The sequence below is a fragment of the Filicampus tigris genome, chromosome 15 (genome assembly GCF_054856515.1).
Source record: "Filicampus tigris isolate MCC_2025a chromosome 15, RoL_Ftig_1.0, whole genome shotgun sequence".
Classification (NCBI taxonomy): Eukaryota; Metazoa; Chordata; class Actinopteri; order Syngnathiformes; family Syngnathidae; genus Filicampus; species Filicampus tigris.
In genome coordinates this window covers 4642291-4662085 of record NC_141231.1, presented here as the reverse complement: position 1 = coordinate 4662085, position 19795 = coordinate 4642291, and the positions used below count along the sequence as shown (strand labels likewise).

At 40.7% G+C, this 19795-nt stretch overlaps 1 protein-coding gene across 5 annotated transcripts in view; it reads left to right on the top strand.

Annotated features, from left to right (window-relative positions):
- Positions 1-7825: 7825 nt before the first annotated feature.
- Positions 7826-19795, top strand: part of tjp2a (tight junction protein 2a (zona occludens 2)) — a 37616-nt gene continuing 25646 nt past the window's right edge. For 3 of the 5 annotated variants that reach the window (XM_086052922.1, XM_086052921.1, XM_086052920.1), the window contains exons 1-3: positions 7826-8317; positions 12080-12209; positions 19101-19154. In XM_086052922.1, the coding sequence (XP_085909048.1) occupies positions 8211-8317; positions 12080-12209; positions 19101-19154 (291 nt within the window). In that variant the 5' untranslated portion in view covers positions 7826-8210. Of the gene's footprint in view, positions 8318-12079; positions 12210-13793; positions 14048-19100; positions 19155-19795 lie in introns of those variants that run through there. The other 2 variants (XM_086052924.1, XM_086052923.1) reach the window with 1 other exon arrangement.

Sequence of the window (19795 nt, the reverse complement as noted above, 5' to 3'; positions counted from 1 at the left end):
GTCACCTCTGCGCCCAACTGAAACTTCCCTGCAAACACACCTGCATGTCTTTGCTAAGCCACGCCCACATACCTGTGAGAAACAGGAAATGGCGCATATTTGGATCTGTTGAATTTAAGCAACGCAGCGCACGTCTCGTTTACGCTCACATCTTCAACTATCTCTGTTACAAGTCCTTGTCTTTTTGGATTAATCTGCGGTGACACCGAGAAAAGGAAAGTGACGAGATTTTACCAGGTATGTACCCTTTTGCTCTAGATATCGACATTGTATGTGTGGGTCTTTGCTGACATGTTTGGACATTGAACCGCTCCTCACGGCTCACGTAAAGCTTCGATTAGTTCTGGTTTAAAAGGTTTGAGTAACTATCTCGGCGTTCGTCTTTGCAATATAATTCATCATTTTTCCCCAAACGTGTATCTCTTTGTAGGTTAGGTTAGATTGGTTCTTGTTACGCAATGTCACACGAGTCTACGGGGTTTGGGGGCCTGCTTGTATGACTATTGTGTCTGTCTTTGTTACTGGGCTAAGGGTTTATGTCCAACAGTAGAATGTGAAACTACTGTCTTAATGACATTCTTTAAATAGCCACGCCTTTGTTTAGATAATTTTATGTATCTCATGGCATGAACCTCCCTTTAGTTAAATCATAATAGGCACCAAATAATATCGATCTTAGGCCAGTTACTACAGTAGGAAGCTAATCTTAATTATCTGCCACCAGCTTCTCTTGCAGTTACAGCCCCAACACCAGTTACATAGGCCAGTGTACTAAGATACAGAACAATTGTATCATTGTTTGGGTCTTTAAAAGGTACATTATTTGTTGATTCGATATATTCATTACACATTTTCCAAATATATACACATACCACCTAATGAAATAACCTAGTTCATAGTGCCCTCACCTGTTGAACTCCTCCACCTGGATTCACATCCTGTTAATGGCAATTGTATTGTATTGTACTGTAATTCCGGCCCCTAGTGGTGGAAGAAAAATCCACAGAATAGCCGCCCCGGCCTATAAGCCGCACGCTTCAAAACCCAGGAAAAAAGTAGCGACTTATAGTCCAGAAAATATGGTATATAACATTTCATGACAAGGAGGAATAACCCTTTCATTCAAACAATTAAAAACAATGTGCTCATAGTACAGATTCACTCACCCATGATGACTTTCCACCATGTCTGCCACAAGTACATTCGCCATCTTTCTTCTTGGGCTATCAGAAAGGCAGTTTGCTTTCTCATATTCTTTAAAGCTCTGGCTTGGAATACAGGGCTGGTTTGACAGTCTGAAACAGTAACAATACAGCAATATTTGTAACAAGTAGCTTCCGGATAGCTCAACAATCAAGATAAAAAAAGTACTGTAACTCCACTGCCAACTGTGAAAAGGAAGGTGTTTTGAGTTTCATATTTGAACCAATATCAGCGTTTGTTTAACACGAACACTTTGTTAGTGTACTCACTTTAGTTCAGAGACACACACGAACACTGCATCACCGAATGCATCCTACAATGGTGGCAGACTAATGCCTTCTTTTCTTTTTTCTTTTTTTAACGATTCCCGCACTCGTTCTGCCCAATGCAAAGTTGCAGGGCAACTTGTTTTCAAAAGATTACAATGTCTGAAATACTTAATAAAACAGTGTGACAATTGAAGAAATCCAAATGTCAAAACTGTCGTTGACCTGACCACGATGCTGCGTGTGTAAACATATGAACAGTATGTCGATGGCTGTCATGGCCGCCGGTCATACTTAAAGCGTACACTTGCAGAAGGCACGAGTACATGGCTCTCTAATGTTCATTTTTGACCCAACAAAAACATTACTGGAATATATCCCAATAAATGTTTGATTTGAACCAACAATTGGGTTATTTCTTCTGAAATAACCCAGAATTTTTGACCCAACACAAACAATCCAAAAATTTAGTTTATGAAATAACCCTACTGTTTTTAGAGTGTACCATGGGACAGTTATTGCAGTATAGTATGGTATGCATAGGGGGGAAAAAAATCTGCAATTGCATGACATTTACAGACTTTGCTTTTGCAGACTTGCTCCTCTCTAAAAATAGCACATTGTTTGTGTAAGTAGTGCACGTCAGTCGGGATGTGCTTAGAAGTACTGAAGCCATGGAAAAAAAAAAGAAGCTGTTCTTACTTTGTAAAACACAAAAATAAATGAAATCACCACAACCTAGTATACAACATTAAGCTAGCCCTGATGCTTTTCTCTTTGTTGTCTGAATGCTGTTTGAGTCTGCAGTCATTCGTAAGGGACGCACAAGCTGGCGTCCATTGTTTATGCCTTGATGTCCTCTCGGTCATCATCTGCAACATTTGCTTTTGAATTCTTTTTTTTTAAGATAACCTTTAGCCATGACAGCATCCCTTTCCTGCAAAGCGTTACTATATTAGTACCACCATTGTTAATCTATTTGGTCAGTATTTCCCTATGATACATTTTTCACTTCATGCAAGTTAATACAAGCATGTAATTAAATGACTATGGCTGCCTCGATTTCTGAACACAACACAACACACACATCAGAGATTCGTGAGTGACATTTGTCACCCCATCTGGCTCGCGCATGTATTGCATATGGACATTGCATAATGGCCCTGGGCCTTAGTAATAGCCTGCTGGGACAGAGAAACAAAATGCTTATGTAAAAGCATTAAGATGACCAAAAACTCTCACTATGTATTGTTGCTGTGAAAGAATGACAATGCACTACAACAGATGAGTGGGATAAATGAGATCAGTTTAAAAAGTGACAAAACCCAAGCACAGTGATTGCAGTCAAAAGCAGGTAGTGGAGACAGTGCTGCCTCGTCGCCTCTCCTGCATGTGAAGAGTAAAAACAAAACAAACAAAATAAAACCTAACCATGTTTACATTAAATTATTTTCCATTTTAGTTATCTGGTTCCTGCTTTACATTGATTTTCTATTTCAATCCAATAATGTCAATGATTTGGATGAGACGAGGGAGATTCATTGCTCCCTGTGTGACTCAAGCAACTACACACGCATGAATTAATGCAGGCAGTTAATTAAGCGTGCACTCACACAATAGACATAGCTGCTTGTCTTTATTTCACCAATATTCATGTTTTATCACGCATGACGTCAACAGTCTAATATATTTAATGAATCTGTGCGGTTGTATATTTAGTTTTTCTGTTCGGCCAGAAAAGCGACTCCAATTTCACAGCGGAGTTAGGAAAGTGACATTGCCGCTGCCAGCCCATGTGGGAATTGCTGCGCTCCATTGGCGCAATGCGTAGATGAAGCGCGGCGCTCTTCACAAAATTGAAATATCGGTTCATCTTTAGGGGTGGGAATCTATGGGTACTTCACGATTCGATCCGATTCAGAGGCCCGTGATTCGATTCAATTCCGATTGAGAGGCCTATGATTCGGTTAGATTCCAATTCCAGTGCATCACTACATTGGCTGACATTTACAGTATAGTACATTTTTAAAAAGTAAAAACTCAAGGAAGAGCAATGATTTATATTTCACACTTTGACTTGACTCCGCTCGTATGAGGTTTTGCTTGCTCCGCCATCTTGTCACGTATTAGCTTAGCCTAGCATAGACATCTCATGTACAAACGCACTTAATCACTTGCCCATGCTTTAATTTTTTTTTATTGAAACTCTAAATATCAATTATTAATACCTATGAATCGATTCAGAATCTTTCTAATATGCGGAACGACGCATCGAAAAAACTATTATGGTTCCCACCCCTATTAATCTTCTATTTTGGTTTCATATTTTCATATCCGGCTTCAGAGGAGTAGTGCCTCACCAGTCACAAACTTCACCGCACGTCACTGGTCAAGAGGCCTGGTTGTGCGAGATGAACCTCGTGAAATCATAATGTCCCTCAAGCTGCAGTTTTTATCGCAAATGCAATGAGAGAAATGCACTGGCACATAACTTGGTTCACAAATCAATGTGACATGTCTTTAGAATCCGACATATTTTATTAAAGATTGCACAAGTTTGTAGTTTCGTGCAGCTTATAAACTATTCTGTGATTTGGTGCCTACTGCTGCCCCTTAAGCCATCGGTCGGGTTCAATCTACAAATAACAACAAACCACTGTTTTGGCCAGAGGCAACACACCATCCTGCTGTTACATCGCTTCTGTTGTTTCAGACCTTGGGCTGACTTGCAGCTGGTTGACTACTGAAACAATGTTAAATATTGACAATACAAATTGTGTTTGTTATTAAATTGATTTCTGGCACTTATAATATTACTCCTGGCCTTTCCCATACCTTGGTGAGGTTATTTGTTTCATAAAAGAATAATTATACACTGTATATTGTAAAATGATTTTACAAATCCAAGCAACAAATCCATATTTGTTTAAGAGTTATCATAAAATATGAAGAGTACGGTGATTTGATGAAAACTACTGTGATTAGGTTATGGATGATTGACATCAGGTGGGCATGTATTCCTTCACGTGGCATTTATAAATCACCTCCAACACCAACCCATCCTTGCAAATATTGTACTGTATCTTTTTTTTTTTCCTGTCTCCTTTTGTGCTCTTGTTACCCAATCGTTTTTAAAAATAGCTTCTCGTTGTTTCCTGGACTCCACCACCCCCCCAGCTGTGCTCGTAGTATGGGTGTATGCACAAGGATTTCTGAAAGCTGCAGTTGCTCCCATGGCACTGCCATCGTGACAGACAAACTCCTGGAACATGCAGTAAATCCTGGCCAGAGTTTGCAATGGCTAACGACAGCTCATCGAGAGGATATTGTTTGTTAACGTAAACTCTCCCAGGGCATGATGGCCTGCAGTCAGTTGCTGACCTAGGGACAAGTTACAGAGTTGTTGTCTGATTGATGACAGTGAATATGGCACACATAATCCAAGTGAGAGATGGTGCCATATTACACAGTCCAAGATAATACTTATTTTTATCTTTTATCTTTATTTTATTTTTTAAATAGTTGTAGAAACGCTGACGGTAGCCCGTTTGAAATCAGAGGTGGACAGGCCTATTGGTGGGTACTGTTTTTTATTTCACCCCGGAAAAAAAGGCGAGTGACGGAAGGGTACCCACACTGCAGACGAATAACGGATGCTCACTTTTTAGTAAAATGCCCAGCTGTGCTTATCTTTATTAATTTATTTTCACATGATTCAAAAATAAAATGTAATATTTGACGATTGACAGTCTTGCGACTGACAAGTACATGCATGTGTTTCTGTGTGTGCATGCAAAACAATAATTCAAGCCACAACATGTCTGAGAACAGCACAGCGGCATGTCTGCTTGTGAATTAGCAGCCCCCATAAGCAAGTACACGAAGGCAGAGGCAGATGGTTTAAACTCATGTTTTTGAATAAATACTTTGTAGATGTAAGTAAACAGAAAATGATAAAGAAACAGACATTTAAATGATAAAGTTTGGACATTTAGGACTTTAGTTCCCCTTTAAACGGATTTTGGGATGGTGTCTTTGAAGATACATTAACATTTTCGACATGACTTGGTAGGTTTTTATTTAAGCTCATATGGTAAAATCTTGAGTCAACTACGCGTTTTCCATCTCTGTTTTTAAGCTCTCGCATTTGTATAGCTGACCTAAATCTGCTTGGAGGGTCCGCAATTGGCGGGTTATTACTAGCCGTTTCTTTCTCTCTTCTGCTCTCCTCTTTTCATATAGTTGAACAGAATTAGCATTCATGGCATTGGTAGCCCCAGTTTTGCACTGGGAAAAAAATATTTTTTTGTTTAGGAGAATGGAAGTACTGTACATTTCTGTAATTTATTTTCATGTCATGGAAGTGTGTGTCATTAGAAAACAGAGAGATATGAAACGGTCTAAAGATTTTGCATTACAATTATCATGACTGCATTTCTCACGATAATTGATCATTAAAAGAAAATTAGATAAAAAATCATAGCTACACCCACCAGAAGCATTGCTACACATTTTATTTTGAATTTAAAAAACACATTTAGACATTAGAAAGTGTAAACGATTATTTTTAATTTGTCACCCCCCCCTCCCCCAATTTAAAATAACTAAGCCTATGATAATATTTTAAATAGTACAGTGACTCTATTAAAACAATGTAAATAATTAAAGGCGTTGTAAATTTATAATAATTTCATTTAATCAAATACAAATAATGTATTGAGACCAAAGAATACTGTTTTTCAATCCAAAGATTTTGATCGATGTGAACAACAAAATTCAATCCCTACATACACAAATATTAAGTGTCATTTTTAACAAAGTGCTATCATATGAATTTGAGTTAAAACTGAATTTTCAGAATTTAATATTCACAAGGCCTATCCCTGAGCTGTCACCTTATTGTGGTAGAAGTGTTTGTGTGTTCCAAGGACCCTAGGCGCTTAGCTGTCCAGGGCTTTTTGCCCCTGGCAGGGTTCACCTATGGCAAAAAGATCCTAGGTGAGGGACCGGACAAAGTACGGCTCATAGACCTCTCATGAATTAAATGTTTGGACCGTTCCCTTGCCCAGGTCACCGGGGGCCCCACACTACAGCCAGGCCTGGAGGCGGGCAGGGTGGCAGCTGAAGGCAGGGACCTTGGCGGTCCAAATCTTGCCTATAGAAGTTGGCCGTATGGACGTGGAATGTCAACTCTCTGGCCGAGAAAAAGCCCGAGCTGGAGTGCGAGGTTGAGAAGTTCCGACTGGATATAGTGGGATTGACCTCGGAACATGGCTTGGGCTCCGGTACCACTTCTTGAGATGGGTTGGACACCCTTTTACTCTAGAGTTGTCCACGTAGAGAGGCGCACATCAAGTGTGGATATACTTATTGCCACCCGGCTTGGTGCCTGTACATTGGGGTTCACCCCAGTGAAGGAGAGGGTAGACTCCCACTACCTTTGGGTGAGGGGACTGGTCCAAAGCGCCCTCCCAATCCCCCCGATCGACGTAAATATATTAGGTGCACATTGACCGTCTGATCAGTAATATATCAGATCTGCATGTTAAAGATGCATCCTGCTGGGATAAAGAGGACGTATACTTTGAGAATAATAAAATATTTCGGGTTATGTATAACAGATGCCAGCACATGGTCTCTTTTATAACGGTTATAAGGCAACCCGGCTAACCGGCTCCTCTGACTTTTACCTCAGCGATTAATGTTTGCGCTCCCAAGCCGATCCCCGAAGTGGGTGGTCTGTGCAAGAGTAAGAATGCTTATGTTTGAAAATGATTGATTACGAATGATTAGTGTAGAGTTTGCATGTTTTCCCTTTGCATTTTGGTGTAAATGTGAGTGTCGGTGTCAATGGTTGGTTGTCCATATCTGCCCTGCGACTGGCTGGCGACCATTTGGGGGTGTACTCCGCCTCCTGCCCAAAAGTCATCTGGGAGAGGCTCCAGCTTGCAGCGACCCTAGTGAGGATAAGCCGTACATGAAATTAATTTATTGGACGGATCACATAATATAGCCTGGGCATTTTCAAAGGCGGCTCCATGCTCAAAAATCATGATTGTGATCTCAAAATCCTAATGTTGCTCTCAAAATGTGTTTTGCATGCTCACATCATTCTCTGTGCATTTCAATGTGCATTTACAATTTCAATCATTCAAAGATTAAGTTCTGTCCCGAGTTAACCCACAATACAGGGTTAGCCCCAGCTGAAGGGTGTGTGTGGTTGCGAGTGTGAGGTAGTATGGTTCTGTCTGGGTATAAATGGTGAGAAGACTTAGCCTGGTTGAGGGATTAGAGGAGAAGGGGGCGGGGAGCATGCATGATCTGTCAAGGGCTTAATTCCACAGTTATCCCTACGGCAGCAGCCGCTGTGATGGCAGAAGCTGTGTTTTCATTAGTCTAATATTCAGAGAAGCTCCACAATTATGTAAGAGTGACGTGCTGTCATCCTCTCTCGGACGGCCCACCGCCTGGCAGGAACGTGGCTGTTTGTTTTCCTTTGATCCTCCATCACTGGGAGAAGCCAAAAGGACATCTGTCAGACTGTGCGGTCGGGGACGCTACTCGTAGTAGTCACGCCACAGCAGCATCGCTGTTTTGTGGCTTGTTGGCATGGAGGGAGTTTATGCGAGTCTTTGCAATGCAGAAGAAGATGCGAAAGCATGTGGAGATGATTCTGCTGTTTGTTAGAAAATGGGACATTGCTAATCGATGATGCGCTCTGCACTGGAGGAGTTTTAGAAGATGAAATTTAAGAAGTTCATCACGATAATGCAGGCAGCAATGGGGATTGTTCCCCTGAACAAACGAGAGCTTCTTCCACCGGGCAGGAAACTGTGGAGACCCCCTGGGTGAGTTTCAGTACATTGTGTGTCTTTTGACATGCAAGTAAATTGTGTGTACTGTAGCATAGCTATGTTGTACAAATGTTGTAACATCTGTTGCGGAGGCTGATTTATTAGTGACTTACGACTCATAATCATACAATACTAATAACTAAGAAACTAGCACTGAAGTAGCGGCTCAGTTTTTTTCTGTTCGTTCAGTTAATGGCAATGTTGTGCAAAGAAATGTTATCGCAACTCATCTCAGAGTGCTATGCCAGAGAGACGCACACCATCAGTCATAACCTTAGTGGCACAACATTGGAGTTGACTCGAATCTGAAAGAAGCCAAATCCTGTCCTTAAGTGCTTACTTTTCAATGTTAGCATTAGCTGCCAGATTAACACAGAGAAGCTAGTGTCAGATGACAGCTAACAATGGTAATCAAACTCCACAGCCATATGTATAAAGCATCAACTCCTTGAGTTTCTTGTAAACATGGCTTCATGTAGTTCATATACAGTACTGTCTGTTTTCCACCATTCTCTCCACATATTTTGATGCTTTCATAATGACACATTAATACCAATAGCTTACTTCAAATGTGCCTCCATTCAAAATGCGGCAAGGTAGTTGAATTAGAATTGAATGAGAAGTCCAAAAATTGATAATCTTATAAAAACAAACACTGAGACCAGCTGTTTAAAGGAATGTATGTAAGTCAGCCAAAAAAGCGACACAAGATGAGATTCCAGAGAACAGCGAGGTGCATTCCGTATTATTGGCTGAATACTCCTGTATTATATAAAACCTGTGTTTTAATTCAGTCATGAGCTTCTAACTACTATGACTGAAAATAATTACAGTTATATGTCTTAATGTTACCTTAAAACAACCAAATAATTTAATTATGGTACATGCGACCATGCACATTCATAGTGACTTGTATAATGAGACCTGTCTGGATCGCTTGTTTCTTAGAGCCAATCTCTATGTGATTATGAAAAAAATACCAATGTTTTTTTTTTTAGTCGACTGTGATCCAAATGAATAATAATGATAATAATGTGTCAAATTTATCTGGTTTCAAAAAGCAACAAAATGGCTACATTAACTCATTCACTGCCAGGCATTTTAAGACCCTCTTTTACCCTAACATTTGAAAAAAAAAAAAAGGAAAAAATGTAAATAAATTCCTGGGATTGAATGGCTGGACTGTGAAAAGATAAATAAATTCATCAATGGAACTGAATGAGTTAAGATGCTAAAAACTCTCCAAAGTAACTTTCCCTTCCATTTGCCATAATCTCCTGCTTTGAATCAACAAAAGTACACAGTACTAAGAATAGAAGGTCTGTAGCCTCCATCAGACAAAATGTTTGCCAACTTTGGACCGCAACTGTAAGATGGCCGAGTTGCATGTGTGGAGTTAAAAAGAAACCAATACATTGAAACAAACACATTTGTTTGTAGTATGTAATTTGAGTGTTAATTGTATCATTGCTGGTATTCAAGAACATCCTAACAAAGTGGTCTTGCTGTTAACTTTTTTTGCTGGAGTTAAATTGTGGATTTTTCCACAAGTGCTGTATCTACAGATGTCTAGCCTTTCCTCATAATTCGACTAGTTTGTAAGGACAGCAAGTTCTATCATGCATTCTGGTCGCCTCACCCACAAAACAGTGCTGCCATATCAGTCTCAAATCATGTTGGCTATTGTATAACATGAGAAATCTGCTCATCCCAAATGCAGCTCACCTGGGAGCATACAGGTTTGGACCTGCAAGATCACTGATACTGCTATTGAAAATACACTGCAGTCATCAACAATTTGTCATTAAATATCTTAAAATAAAATCTTTTTGCAGTATGTGTTTGCCCCAAAATTCCGTGTTTTCGGCTCTGTGAGCAGTTTGACGGTTGTATGAAAGCCGCTCTGCGGGCCTCAGTTTTGCATCTCTGCTTTTTGCAGACGATGTGGTACTGTTGACTTCATCAAGATAGGATCTCCAACTCTCACTGGAAAGGTTCGCAGCCCAGTGTGAAGCGGTTGGGATGAAAATCAGCACCTCCAAATTTTAGACAATGTTGCTCAGTCGGAAAAGGGTGGAGTGCCCTTTTCAGGTTGGGGATGAGATCTTGCCCCAAGTGGAGGAGTTCAAGTATCTTTAGGTCTTGTTCACGAGTGAGGGGAGGATGGATTGTTGCATATCCGGATGCATATCGGTGGACCGTGGTGAAGAAGGAGCTGAGCCGAAAGGCGAAGTTCTCAACTTACTGATCTATAGACGTTTCATCCATCGCCTACGGTCATGAGCTGTGGGTCTTGATAGGAAAAAACAAGATCCTGGATACAAACGAGTTTCTGACGCAGTTATATACAGTATATGGGCTCTTCCTTAGAGACGTGAGTGTGAAAAGCTCTGTCATCCGGGGAGGACTCTGAGTCGAACTGCTGCTCCTTCGTATTGAGAGGAGCCAGTTGAGGTGGCTCGGGCATCTGGTTGGGATACCTCTCTGGTGAGGTGTTGCGGGCACATCCCACTAGGAGGAGGCCCTTGTCTTCTGGCTGGATTAGGAATTCCTTGAGATTCCCCCTGGAAGAGCTGGATGAAGTTGCTGGGGAGAGGGAAGTCTGGGCTTCCCTCCTCAAGCTCCTGACACCATGACCCGCTTAGTCCCTTTGGGTCACTTGGGGTCATCTGGCCGACGCAAAATCCTGTTCACAGCTCTCGTCTCCTCACCTCAAAATGAAAGTCCAATGTTTATGGTTGGGCCACACTTACATTTAGGATATAAAAAATGTGTCTTCTTAGTCTGCTCACGTGCTCTGAATATTGCGCCTCCAGACACCTTAGGGTTTTGAGAGGCCAAAACATAAAGGAATGTACTAAATTCAATTTAGTGAAAAATGTATGAAATTAATTAGGTTGTTGAATTGGCAACTCTGATCCTTCCATCCATCCATCCATTATCTATACCGCTTATCCTCACAAGGGTCGCGGGCGTGCTGGAGCCTATCCCAGCTGTCTTCGGGCAGTAGGCGGGGGACACCCTGAATTGGTTGCCAGCCAATCGCAGGGCACACAGAGACAAACAAACAACCGTACTCACAATCACACCTATGGGCAATTTAGAGTGTCCAATCAATTTACCATGCATGTTTTTTTGGAATGTGGGAGGAAACCGGAGTACCCGGAGAAAACCCACGCAGGCACGGGGAGAACATGCAAACTCCGCACAGTGAGGCCGGAGCCGGGATCGAACCCACGACCTCTGAACTGTGAGGCGGACGTGCCAACCAGTCGCCCACCGTGCCGCCCGCTTTTTCAATTCATCTCATTTTCATTCATTCTCGTGTGCATCTAAACCCTGAAAAGCTGACTTTCACCCATACATACATTACATGTATTACAAGGCGCACTGTCAATTTTTGAGAAAACTGAAGGATTTTAAGTGCTCCTTATGGTCCGAAAAATACGGTACCTCCTCCCAGTTTGCAGCCATGTTGTTAGTTTAAGCGGTGCATTAATTTGATGGGGATCAAATTAATCAATACCCTTGATTAATCGCCCAGTCTTAGCTCTTGTATAGTATGAATCTCATTAAATGATAGACTTAATTTATTGTGTGTGACTGATGATTCTTGATTTAAAATGTGAATTTTAGTTTGTGTGTAATTAGAATACGTATCCAGTAAAGCATTTGTGACTTGTCTTGAATTTGGAATTCATATTGTATGTGTAAGATTATAACTCATAGTTATGTCATGTAATTTTTCTCTCACAGGGACCAGCCTGGATCTGACCAGACTGCTGCTGCTCTTTTTAAGTCCAACCGCAAGTTCTGCTGGTCCCGAGAAGCCCATTACTTGTATCTTCGTCGCCTCTCTTCGCGCAGCTTCTCGGCTATTATGATGGTACGTTAAGTCAAATGGGGCAAAATGCTGGTGCTGTGATTCAAATGGATGCTTGTCTGGTCTTAAGTGTGTGCCAAAACTGCACACTTGAATGATGTTCAAATGTTGGCTCCCATTCCTCGTCAACCCACATTATGAGCAATTGGAAGTTTGTCACTTGAAAGAAAGCAGGAGGCTTCACTCAAACACAGTATACAGTCCCAATGTATATTAAGTTATTTTGGGCCTGGCAGTGGTGTAATTTTGACTAACAGAAAGGTCAATATAGCGGTACTATAAACATTTCCATGTACAACGCTCAGCTCCTTGGTTTTGTTCTCTACTGTAAAAGTAATGAAAATGTCATGAAACCTTTTTATAATACCATCAAATTACTTTTTTTTTACTTGGTCCAAAAATAAACAAAGCCTCCTCTTTCTTTCGTATTTCCCAGACTTCTCTCCCTTTGTTTGAAAACAAATACACTTATGTGGCCCCTCCTCCATCAGGATTATAATTAACCAGACAGCCATTCCTCCTGCTGGACAGTTCATTGTTTTAACTGTCTAAGTACCGAAATTATTGAGGCAAGAGAAGCTGATCGGCATTAGAGTGGACTAATTGAATGCCTCTGTGTGGAGAATTGTTCAACTACTATGTCAATATGAAACAGAGCATTTGTTATGGTATTGAGATGAAAGTGACGCTGTACAGGATAAGCGGTGTTGTGGATGGATGGATTTGGTATGTTTTAGGGCCAGGTGGTGTTTTGTGTGCTTAGCCCTGTGCTGAAGATAATACTGAAATAATGAAACAAACACATACAATGTAACAAATAGGTTATTGTGGGGCAGTTGCACACAGTAATCTGTATTTTTCTCCAGACATATACATCATTGACTCATGTATAGTATCTTTGCATTTTTCACATAGCTCTGAACCCGATCCACACATACCATTGTTTGCTGTTATTCAATGGCTCTTTGTTATTTTTGGGGGTCTCTCTGACCTGGACAGAGAGTTTGCATGACCATAACCTAATCCTAACATTGTTGTCTTGATGTTGAACTTGGTTGTTCTTGGTCTCCTCATTCATGAATGTGCTTGTGACATCCCGTATTAATGAACAAATTCAAATGGTCCAAAACGATAGTTGTTGAGGCCATTACATTCATCAAATTGTAATCATTCAACAATAAACTTTCAAATAGTCTATTGATTACTCAAGATAGGGGGAAAACACAATATATTTTCCTGCCCCCGCGAACCTATTGTGTGTGTATGTATGCGCGTTATTTTGTGTATTTAATGCGTATTTAATGCGTGTTTGTGTGTCCTGTGTTGAAGGCTCACAGCAGGTTTCCTTTAAATCAATGCGAATCTTGGACTGATCCACCACCGTGGTATTTGACTCTTTACCACCTTACACATCTTTTCATAGCTAATACGGTTTTCATAACTTATGTTTATCACCGTTATCAACGTGAATTTCCAGAAAGGCAGCCGTGTAAAACATTGCATTTAGTTTGTCGACACACTGGACCGTTGAGTTTTTATTTTATTACGCCCCCCCCCCTCGCTCACTGCCATTTGGTATCATCTGTCCCGACCAAAGCGATCTCGGTGCTACTTTTTGCCTGACCGTGAACTTTTTTCTTTCCTTAGTTATTTTAAACGCAGAATGTAACTTGGGAGGTGCGTTTTCTGTTTTCAAGACTGCAATCCGTTCGCCGTAGAACGCGTAGAATTGTGTGGGGAGCCTGCTGATTGGGAAATCTTGAGCCATTGCTAAGTGCGTGATGCCTGTGAACGGAGGGGGTCTGCTCTCCCTGGGCAGATATGCTACTCAATATTTCAGTGTAAGTACTTCATCTATCTGTGGTGTTTGTTTTAAAACACTGATTATTAGGTATGTTTACAGGCAGGGTCACTAGCTATGTATTACAATGTAACGTTTTTGGTAATCGGAAGGAAACGCAAAGTCATACTGGGCGTTGTTGCACCTGCTTTGTACCGCATTAATGTACTGTTAAGCACGTGAGTATAGGATCTACAGTATAATATCACGGGTATTTTTAAGTAATACTAACTGTTAACATTTAATTTGTGTTTAATCGCTGATAAACTCATAAGCGTACGTCCCGTGATTGTCTGTTAAATGCATTAGTTTAGTTTGAATAAGCCTTCCTTGTGTTTGTAGTTCAACGCAAATTAAAGGTTACATAATACATTTCCAAACGCAATGGTTTAGTAAGTTGGTTTTAATGTCACGACTAGCATCCTTACTTGCCCTACGCGGTCTCGCCAGCAAGGGGCAGCCTCAGACAATAGTTTCTCCACGTTATTTTTCCCTGTATGTATTAATGGTTGTAAAGAATTATTTTATGATGAGTAAGAATATGGGTCACACAGGTCTTAAGAAAGCCATACATTTGGTAGGAAAGAACTGTCATAGTTAATTTTATAGACAGAGACTCTCATGAATTCCTACTCCTTGTTTTTATTTACTGCATTTTGAGTGAATTGGATATATATTGAGTGTTATTACATTCTCAAATAATTATCCTTCATTCAGCCGTTTGTTACCATGCTGTACTTCATGCCATTACCTACTAATGTAGCCTACTTCACTATTTCTGTCATCCATTTACACAACCAGAGATTAAGACACTAGATTTAATACAGTGTTTGAAAGAAATGCTAATCAAATGTTTTGTATGTGGTTTTGCATATGTCCAGAATAAGCTCCTCTATAATACTGTTTTGTATTTCAAAGGTTGACCCTGTATTTGGACTCTAGCCTCTACTTCCCCCTCATTGGGGGAAATTGTTGTTATATAATGGCCTAAACTCGGGAAACGACTACTTAATCTGAAAGCCAGCCTGCTAGCAACCAGCACAATCATATCACATCATAGTAGAAGTTGTCTGATCCATTTGCCAAAAGCTTTCGGGTAGCCTGCTGCTTTTTCACTTGAACTTACATCTTGTACTTTCTTGATGCCGCTACCGATTGAATTCCATTTAATTTGTTTTGTAGACACAGCATTTCCTTCCTTGGTTCATTGTATTTACAATAAAAGTGTTTGTTTATTGAACATATACAAAAGAGCAGAAAATATTGTAATAGAAAGTAAACAAATATTTAAAAGAAGATAAAAGAATTAAAAAATCTAGTCCTCCCCCTTGTGCTAGGTTGTGTCAGATGGAAAAGACTGGGTGACTTGGGAGTATCCTGATTTATTATTTAGTTCTTATCTTTATTTTCACTGTGGTATTCACAACCTTGTGTAACCTGCATGTAGTCATACGCCATTTTATAAAATCCCAAATTTGCGTTTTTCTCATTTGATGTAGAACAATGCACACAAAAATTACTAAAACCAATCTTCATCTTGCCAGAGTTAGTTCGTAAGTTAAAGCTGATAAAATCCGAGGAGACAGTTTCACAAAACAAAAATTAGTTTTCTTATTTTGCTGTTGAAAAAATATAGGGATGGAATTTGTTCATGGCTTACTGATTTAAAAGCAAACGTTTTAAATACTATTATGCTTGAAGTTGTAATCATCAATACTTCAGTATTTAGTGTCTGTGAAAGTAGTTGCCATTTTTCAGTCTTTCCTGCACAAAGAAAGTATCAGCAAACAAACATAAAAGGGAGATCAAACCATAGAAGAGGAAAAGAGAACTTCACTCTCAAAAAAAGAAAAAATGATGTTAGGCAACCATGGCTCAACTTCAGAATACAGGTGAGCTGTGATTGGTCATTACCTGAGCCCTGTGCAACTGTGATTTCATTGTCAGTTGACAATAGTGACAAAATGGCTAAGATGGCTAAAAAACGGGTGGATTTTGCTGCCTAACTCATATCCCACAAACGCAATATTAATCAAAATGCCTTGTTTCAGCTTGTGGGCCTGCATAGAACATATTCTTGAAAATGAAAATGTTTGGGTTGGCTTCCACTTTAAAGAACATTTATGACCAATTGTTTTTCTTTTTTTTTTCTTTTTTTTTCTTCTTTTTCTACAAATTAAAACTGTGCGAAGCAGCAAACTGCATTTTCTTCTCTAGAAACGTTGTTGTGATTTTGGGATATGAAACGAAATTACGTCAGAACCACTGTTCTGATTTTGCCAGCTAAAACAGCACATTTGAGTAAGCCTGGTTCATTAAAAAAAAATCATGGCTGGATAGATAACAACTGACGGATGAAACTTACTTTGAAAAGTAGTCCGATGGCTTTTACCAGTTTATATGGGGCAGTTGGGCCACTCTCTTAGCGGGTAGCTGCTAGCTACTAGCCGCTAACGCTGGCGGCAGGCGACGTATTATACGTCCATCCATCCATTATCTATACCGCTTATCCTCACAAGGGTCGCGGGGAGAGCTGGAGCCTATCCCAGCTGTCTTTGGGCAGGAAGCGGGGGACACCCTGAATTGGTTGCCAGCCAATTGTAGGGCACACAGAGACAAACAAACATCCGCACTAACAGTCACAACTAGGGGCAATTTAGAGTGGCCAATTAACCTACCAAGCATGTTTTTTTTGGAATGTGGGAGGAAACCGGAGTACCCGGAGAAAACCCACGCAGGCACGGGGAGAACATGCAAACTCCACACAGGGAAGCCTCAGCCGGGATCGAACCCACGACCTCTGAACTGTGAGACGGACGTGCTAACCAGTCGCCACCGTGCCGCCGTGTATTATTCAATGTCAGTGTAATTATTTAGAGGGTTTTTTGCATCCTTAATTAGCAACTGAAGTTGATTTCAGGATGATGTTTGTGATGGCAATATGGGCCATCATGTTGGGCTCCAATTTCCAATCCGGAATATGAATCAGTCAGAAGTCAGTCATGCCATCACGTACTGCCAGGAACAACTTCAAAATAAAAGCATACCAAGGCACTGATGTCCATGTATTACTGTATTTGGTAAGATTTTATTTTGAAGTTGTCCTTGTCACCACATTGGCGGCGTGTTGCCATCATGCATAGCTTGCAATTTATTCCTTTGATAACTATATCAAGTCAAAATAAAATGTCTGAATATATTTCAGAAAATATATCCAGCTTAAAGGCGGCACGGTGGTCGACTGGTTAGCATGTCCGCCTCACAGTTCAGAGGTCGTGGGTTCGATCCCGGCTCCGGCTTCCCTGTGTGGAGTTTGCATGTTCTCCCCGTGCCTGCGTGGGTTTTCTCCGGGTTCTCCGGTTTCCTCCCACATTCCACCAAAAACATGCATGGTAAGTTGATTGGACGCTCTAAATTGCCCCTAGGTGTGATTGTGAGTGCGGATGTTTGTCTCTGTGTGCCCTGCGATTGGCTGGCAACCAGTTCAGGGTGTCCCCCGCCTACTGCCCAAAGACAGCTGGGATAGGCTCCAGCACGCCCCGCGACCCTTGTGAGGAGAAGCGGTACAGATAATGGATGGATGGATGGATGGATATCCAGCTTAAATATAAATGTCTGTAATTGAAACATTAATTAGCGATACTATATAGTTTTTTATAACCATTTTAAAAAAATTGATGACTAACTATATGGCAGGAAATTGTTTCATCTCTATCATTCACACGGTGTGCATAGTTTGCCTGCTGGTATTTGGTCCCTGGTTGGCCAAATGATCAGAAAAGTAGGTCATGATGAGGGTTAATGCCAAGTCCTGTAATGTCAGTGAACACATTTCTTTGTAAGCTACTTTATTTTCTTTTCCGTAACCTTACTCTCTTGCTTCAAACTCCAATTGCCATCCTATCAAGTTTTTTGGTTTGTTTGTGCTGGTGGTCTCAAAAACTTTGGCTATTATGTAGTATTAAATTAAAGAAATGTTGGTTTGTTGTTGGGATGCTGATGCACAGTCAGAAGGTTAATCACCGCCCACCATACAGGCGTTGGTTGGTCTGTATGTTTACACTGCCGACCAACACTGGGATTTGTGCTGAATGTAGGCCAGCAGAATCACGCTTACGTCAAAGGCAGGCAAGCAGGCGAATGCAGGGAGAGAGCAGCTGGTGGTTGTGCAGCTGTGGCCAAGGAGGAGTCTGTGGCGCACATCAGTTTGCCAGAGCACCGCTGGCGGTGATCAGGAAAAGACACCGATAGGAAGACAAGGAGAGTGCCAGAAATGAAGACTGTCCTCAGCCTGCACAGGAAATGGGCCCACGCGGTCAAAACCATACGTATCCTGCAGGGACTCGTGAGTGTTCTGACTGAATCGGCTAACTTTTATCAGTTGTTGCTCAATGCCAGTCTTTTTTGGTTATGGATACAAATGAATTAATGCAATGTTGAGTACCACGGTAGAGTAGTTAAGTAAGTTAATAACAGAATGGTGTCACCTTTTGCATCAAATGATCGATTGTGATATTTTCAAACGTAATTTAGAAGTGGTTTGCAAAAACGGAATCCCTATGGCTGTTGCTGAATGTAGCACAAAATGTGCACAAGCAATTATATAGGTTTGTGAATGCTAGAAATCAACGTGATTTTTAATGAAGGCACAGAGATTATATGATGTGTAAGAGACAACAATTAGTGACTTGTGCTCCAACTTCTCAAAAGTAATGGTGTTTTTCTTGGTTTGTTTATAAACTCACATTTAATAGATGATTATGTCTTCATGTTGATTATTGTTGTTGTTCTTTAGAAACCCCTTTGAGCGCTTGCGTCAAACATTGTCATGGACTGAAAAAAGAACTAAACCAAAATGTAGTCTTGAGTCATATCACAATTTAAAATTCAGCCCTGATGCAGCTCATCAGACAACTGTCATTGTTGTAAGAGCTTGTGGTTGTGTAACAACGGCACAGACTAATGAAGTGCCTTTGTCTTACATCACGTATTTCATTATTTAACAGTACAGTGAAATGAAATCACTGGTGGTAATCTTACCTTCCTCTTTCCAGAACCCGGTTATGGAGGAGACGGTCTGGGAGCAGTACACAGTGACCCTGCAGAGGGTGAGTCCATCACTACTTCTCTCGTTCTTTTTGTTATCATTCAGACACAGACTGCTGCTGCCTGTTGGGATTTACAGAGTGCATAAAAATTCAAACTGACACGCAGCAGTTAGCCAACAAACGTGTGTGGACAGATGTAAGAGACACATCTTTTAATCAGGCTACAATTACTCATCATGCGTGCATCCATTTTCTATACTGCTTGTAAGTAGCGCAAGTGTGCCAGAGCCTGTCGCAGTTGAATTCGGGAAAGAGGCTGGTTACATCTTGGGCTGGTCGCCGGTCAATCGCACGTCACATATAAACCTTTCAAGCTTCCTGACCGTTTTAAGCAAGGGTTGGCAATTAATTTTACCAAGGGGCCACAGGACAAACTAGCAGCTTTTGAGGGCCGGGCCAACATCTTAAGCTCAAGTGTGTTCCATATTAATTTAATTTATCCATTTAGAGCAGTAAATTATATTGTTTTAATTGGCTGCTGCTTGTTTAGATATCCCGTATGTTGTTTCAATTATATTGTAAATAATGTTCAACAAAATTAGAATCAGTCGTATGAAAGTTACAGACTGGATTCTCTGTTCACCAATTTAATTTGTGCCGTTACTCAATCTTTGAACCAAACTGTTAAGAAACCAAATGTT